The following is a 5,865-nucleotide window of genomic DNA, read 5'->3' as shown; positions in this document are numbered from 1 at the left end:
CGCAGCTTGGGAACAGTGTGCTGCTGTCCACCGTGAACCAAATTTCTGCTCCTGGGAAGAAGGGAGGACTCTCTACAAAGCTGACCAAGCAGGAAGAGCAGGAGGCCCGAGCGTTTAGGTTAAAACCGGGGGCATCTTCAATCTCTCATGGCTGGTGATGGAAGTAAGTTTCCATAGTGTGCCAGGGAGCGGACGCGGGCCGTAGGTAAGAGAGAAACGTCTGCTGCTTCTCACAGTGGGCGTGCTTCCGCAGTGAAGGCACACTGGACAGCAAGAATAACTACACACACACACACACACACACACACACACATATTCCGAAAACAATGTATACACACTTTAACAGCAGATCGCTCAATTTGAAAAGGAAATGTATTTTAATAAACACTGCCTTTATAATTATTCAAAATATCTGTACATTTTTGGGACTCTATGTGTGTATATACGATATTTTAATCATATATATGATTCCTAACATCAGAAGAGAAGTGAAAACCCAGGCTGATCCCTATATGTTACATTTATGAATACATTCTCCAACTCACCTAAAATCCTCATAGCATCCTCCAAAAGGGGTCCAACCACTATTTTGAACAGCATATTCTCCAGCAAAGAGCTTTAATGAAAACCAAACTGTTGTTTAGAGTTTTACTGGCCGAGGGGAAATGTCCCCAGGTCAGCTGTCAGGAGTGAAATGGTAATCGGAATGTGGTGGAAACTACAAAGTAGGGGCCAGATTTCCAAGGAAATGAAGCTAGAAAATGGATTTTATTTGAGTGAATTATGGCTAAAACCCCACTTCAGTGCAGTTACAGTCTGACTTAGAGTCACCCGAGAACAGCCTAGCTGTGTGCACTCTGGATTCCTGGGCCTGGGAAACGCGGCAACTTAAATGACAAGACACATCAGGTCAGCCAGCGACCGCTTTATGGTCTTAGGAGTTTTTATATTGGATTTCCTTCCATATTTCTCTTTTGTTAAAAGAAAAAACTACTTTTACAAAAAGCTTTCCCTTTGAAGACTCATTAAAACACTTTATTCAAGCTTGTGTTGCTGAAGTATGTATGAAGTAACTGGTTGTTTATGTATGTTGGCCATTTGTTCTTACCAATACCTGATTGGAACAATAAGCATGTTTTGTAAGGTTAGAAGTGCATGGGCATGATTCAAAATCAAATGGATTTTCTCCAAAAAGAAACTAAACAGCCATCAGCCACTCTGTGTTGTTAAGGATCTAATTGGTAGGGAAGATAGACAGGCGTGTAAGAATGGAATTTTAGCCGAAGGTAGCCGAAGGGGTTTTCTCTGAAGAAGGACCCTGCGCATCTGTGTTTTTGGAGCTCATCCTTAAGGCCTGGCCAGGAAGGCCCTGTGCTACGTGTGCATGTCGAGCAATGCTGAGCACACCCTGCCACGCCCCGGCCCCACCTGGTCTGAACCTGATGGCAGAAGTGCATGAGTGACTTCCAGCACGGATGGTGTACCTGTCATGATGGCTATTGATGTGTGGGTGCGTGCGACGGTCTTTACTTGTCTGTTCAAATGTGGGTGCTTCTCTGTCTGTGTCTGTGCCTTGTTCTTCTGCCCTATGTGTCCCCTCTCCGCCCCACCCCCTCCCCGTGTGAGGGTTTGGGTGACAGCATGCCTATGGTCTGGAATAGTGCTTGTGCTTTTGCTGCACTGCTGTCAGCTGGCCTCTCCCGATTCCAGGTGTCCCTCCCTCCCTCTCTCCCTCTCTTCCCTTTTCCCCCCTCTCCCTCCCTCCCCCTGTCCCTCTCTCCATCCCTCCCTCTCCCCCTCCTATTTTATTATTATCAAATCTAACTGTTCTTTTGCTTTCCACCTCTTGACACATTAGATGCTGACGATCTCATGAATTTTGATCTCCCAAATGAGTTTTTAAATATTTTGATTCAGTATGTAATTGTGGTAAGACTCAAACTTGGAACCCCTCTGATATAATTTTTCACTTTCCTTTTAGTTTCTGAATGTTTTTACCTTAGTCCACTGCCCTCAGGTACCTGCCCCACGAATCTCCCTTTCCCTGACTGATTTTATAAGCAGTGTAAGCCATGATAAAATTCCAAAAGCACATGAAATTCTTATCTTACTTTCTATTCTAATTGTGGGGAAATTCGGAAGCCCATGTTAAAGGAAAGCAGCCAGCAGTGCGCATTATTACAACCTCTATGTCCGCCACCTGTGTGTCCCCCGCTGCACAGTCCGTCTGCGCGCGCAGTGGCATCCGAGGCTGGCGGGAAGAAGGGAGGACTCTCTACAAAGCTGACCAAGCAGGAAGAGCAGGAGGCCCGAGCGTTTAGGTTAAAACCGGGGGCATCTGCAATCTCTCATGGCTGGTGATGGAAGTAAGTTTCCATAGTGTGCCAGGGAGCGGACGCGGGCCGTAGGTAAGAGAGAAACGTCTGCTGCTTCTCACAGTGGGCGTGCTTCCAGGCCAGAGGGCTCAGGTTTGGTTTCCTAGAGGTTTCATTGGATCATTCTCTTTTGAAATTTTCTTTTTTGAAAGATAAAGGAAACTCTAATGAACTGAACCCACAAACATTCACATTTTACTTGGCCTTGAATGTATTTAACTATCTAGGATTTCCTGCTGTTACTAAGTTTTGAAATTTCCCTTAACCCAGTTTAAAAATCATAGCACTTCCAGAGCCAGCGGTGTCCATGGCAGAGGAGGAATAAGCACGCAGAAGCTCTGTCTGAAGAGGCTGACTGTGTGCAGCGCCTTGCAGCACAGCAAGAAGCGCAATCCATGTCTCCTCAAGAGACCGTTGCAGTGCAGATAGTAAATTATCATGTTTGCCCCTGAGGACTCTATTAATTGCTCAAAAAGATCCCATGGACCAAAAGTAAACTTGCACTTGTTTAACAACATTTCAAGAGACTGTTGAATAGATTTTAATGAGAAGTACCTAAAGGGCTTTAACAGTTGATACGAAAGTTTAAAGAGAAAATTCAAGAATGTGCTTTCCTCCTTAGTGTTAAGTTGTGAAGATCCCTTCTGAAGACTATTCTCTGCCTTATAAAACACATCTCCGTCTTCTTTGATAAAATGAGAGGTCTATAATTTTTAGCGTGGAAGAAAACTACCTAAGTCACAGCAATTTGGGGAGGTAAATTCTGCATGTCCTCACCAGCACATGCAGTGCTTCAGTAAACTCTCCCTGATTATATTTATTCAGAAATGATCCGACTATGGCAGAGCATATAGATTCATAAAACACAGTCGTGGTGCAAAAACAAATTTAACGCCATTGACGTAAATGACTGCCTACTTTCAGATGTAATCTGAGCAGTAGATTCCAGATGACTTGGTATATTTTAAAGTTTATGCCATTAAAAATGACAGTTTTGTCTTTAATGAGGTGTATATCAACTGTCTGTTGCTTTTTAATGGGAAACTGCATATCAATGATATTTCATAAACACATTTGTCTTTATTTTTTAAAATTAGCTTTCTACTGCTCTCTCCAAAGAAACACGCTTGAGCGGTAGCGCTACCTACTTGACGCATCCTTGTCTAAGGCGGTTCAGTGGGCGCCAGGCATGTATGTAGACGCTTTGATATTCATTGGCCACGCAGAAGTGAGGGATTAGCCTTCTGAGAAGTGCAGACTCATAATTAACTACAGAGAAGTACTTTATGTTGCCCATTTATAACAATCATTCAAATAATTGTATTCATCAGTCTTTATACAATGGATCAAGCCAATTAGAAACAGGAACACTTTCAACCAATCAGATTTCAGAACAAATGGATAGATTGCATCTTTACTCAGTTACCTCTATAATTTGTTGCATTACTCACTGCTTTCCCTTTAGTTGCCTACATCCATAGTGGGGAGCACTCATGGATTCAAAACCTTCCTGGTGTTAATTGGCACCTGCCCTTGAATATTGGCATCAAGGCTGATGATGCGGCCACGTCTTTTGATAGCACCAGCCTAGCTGTGATGGTCATTTGGCTTGTTTAGAAAACAACTTACAAAACCCAAACTTCTATGACCATTTTTACATGAGTGTTTCCATTACTTTGGGTTTTCTGAAAATAGTGCCATCAGTTTGCATTGCCTGTTTCCCGAGCATTTGTTTTGGCTGCTTTTGCGCTCCGGTTGGTAGTTCACTGAGTGTTACTCCCAAATCCTTAATTCAGCAAACACTGGACATGTACTTTGTGCTTGACTACAAAAGAAGGGAAAGATGAAAAATAGACAAGATGTCCCCTCTCTTAAAGACCTTGTTATGTAATAGGTCCACGAATATCCTCAAAAGTGACAAGTCCCATTAGAGAAACATGAGCGACTTGTGTGAATTAGAGCAGTCGGGCAGACAGGGCTTTAAGCAGAGCATTGAAGAGCAAGGGAAGGTCTCCAGGATTGCCCAGCATGTTGGGGTGTTTAGAAAACAAAGTACAAGGATGGGAAGCCATCTCCTGGCTGAGCCCCAGCCATTCTCTCTCTACTTTGCTCTTTTAACTCAAATCAGAGCCTAGCGGAGAGCCGTCACAGCTGGCCGACACTGGTGGTGAGGGGGACACGGCCATGTCAAACCCCCACTGGAGTATCTCCTGACCTAACTGCTTTTTCAGCTTTGAGAGTTTTATTTTTCAAGAATACCTCTGATTTTTGAAATTTTCTTTTTTAAAACAACCATTTTGCAAATCGGATTTTCTGATGAAGGCATAGCCTGCAATCTGCAGTGAGCAGATGCTATACCATTTAAAGCAAGTGCTACAACAGCGTCATAAATTGATCATAAACTGCATTTGTCAGTACTGGCAAAGGATTTCAATTTACAGTAAAATGTGAAATGAAACTCACATCAGTATGTAACATGTAAATATATTTGTATTTAAAAGCTATATCGGCATCAACAGATACAATCGGGCTTTATTTATTTTTCTTTTTTGCATGCTGTTATGAATGAGTGATTTTAGACATTCACCTTCATATTTCATGTGCTTTGAAAGTGGAGACTGAGGAATCCTTCTGCCTTGATTGTGTATCAATAACAAAATCAAATGATTGGAGAAATGTACTTACCTACGAATACATTCAAGCTATCCAAAAAGAAAGAGATAGCAAGAGATTTGGCTCATGTTTTTGAGACATTCATCCTCAGTTCTTAAGTGTTTTGTTTATGTCCCTTGAGGAATGAAAAGAAAAACGATTTGTTTTTACTTGTAAGGCCTTACTCAGTTGCCCAATTCCGCAGAAGAACTGGACAGTGAGGACCTCGCAGGTAAGGGCTAGTCATTGGGTAAGGCACTGCAGTGTCCAACCTGTGGGTGCTCTGTCCACGTCTACAAAATGCCCATTTGGTTTGTTGAGCAATCGATGAGCAATTGTGGATTTTGAGACTAAAGAAAAATCAATGTTATTAACACTGTTTTCCTCCCTCCCACCTCTCTTCCCCGTGGCAGTGGCATGTATATTTCAAACGGGGGCTGATGCTATGAATGCAGTGGAGGTCAAGTCATGGTTGGGATTGTGCTCAAGCCACTCAGTTCAGTAGCTCTAATTGAAGTTTATGTCCTCGGTATATGATGGTTCAGGAGAAAGTTCGTTGCATTATAAAGCACTTTAAGGATGTTGGATTACGAGGCAAGATCTTTATTTTTAAAAACTCCTATGGACCTTTTACTGCCGTGGAGTTGGTCAGAAAAGCCTTGTCATCGTATTCCTGGAAGGGGGGGTGGGGAGGGACAGGATGGAAGGGGGCAACTGTTCGTCACACACCGTGAGGTAATGATCCACTGCAGACCTTTTCCCCGCACACTGAGCTCTTGCAAAAGCAGGTTTCATGCTTGATTCCAGGATTTAGGTGTTACTAATCCAGAATAAGAAG

The 5,865-nt window shown here is 42.9% G+C and overlaps 1 protein-coding gene across 5 annotated transcripts in view; it reads left to right on the top strand.

The window, feature by feature from the left end:
- CADM1 (cell adhesion molecule 1) overlaps positions 1-5,865 on the top strand; it is a 362,854-nt gene that overhangs the window by 342,458 nt on the left and 14,531 nt on the right. For 2 of the 5 annotated variants that reach the window (XM_006761545.2, XM_006761543.2), the window contains one exon: positions 5,206-5,259. The exons of the other annotated variants lie outside the window; for them this stretch is intronic. In XM_006761545.2, coding sequence (XP_006761608.1) covers positions 5,206-5,259 — 54 coding nt within the window. The remainder of the gene's footprint in view (positions 1-5,205; positions 5,260-5,865) is intronic. 5 annotated transcript variants of the gene reach the window in all.

Source organism: Myotis davidii, unplaced genomic scaffold (genome assembly GCF_000327345.1).
Source record: "Myotis davidii unplaced genomic scaffold, ASM32734v1 scaffold97, whole genome shotgun sequence".
Taxonomy (NCBI): domain Eukaryota; kingdom Metazoa; phylum Chordata; class Mammalia; order Chiroptera; family Vespertilionidae; genus Myotis; species Myotis davidii.
The sequence above is the reverse complement of the archived record's forward strand: the minus strand, read 5'-3'. Positions and strand labels throughout refer to the sequence as shown.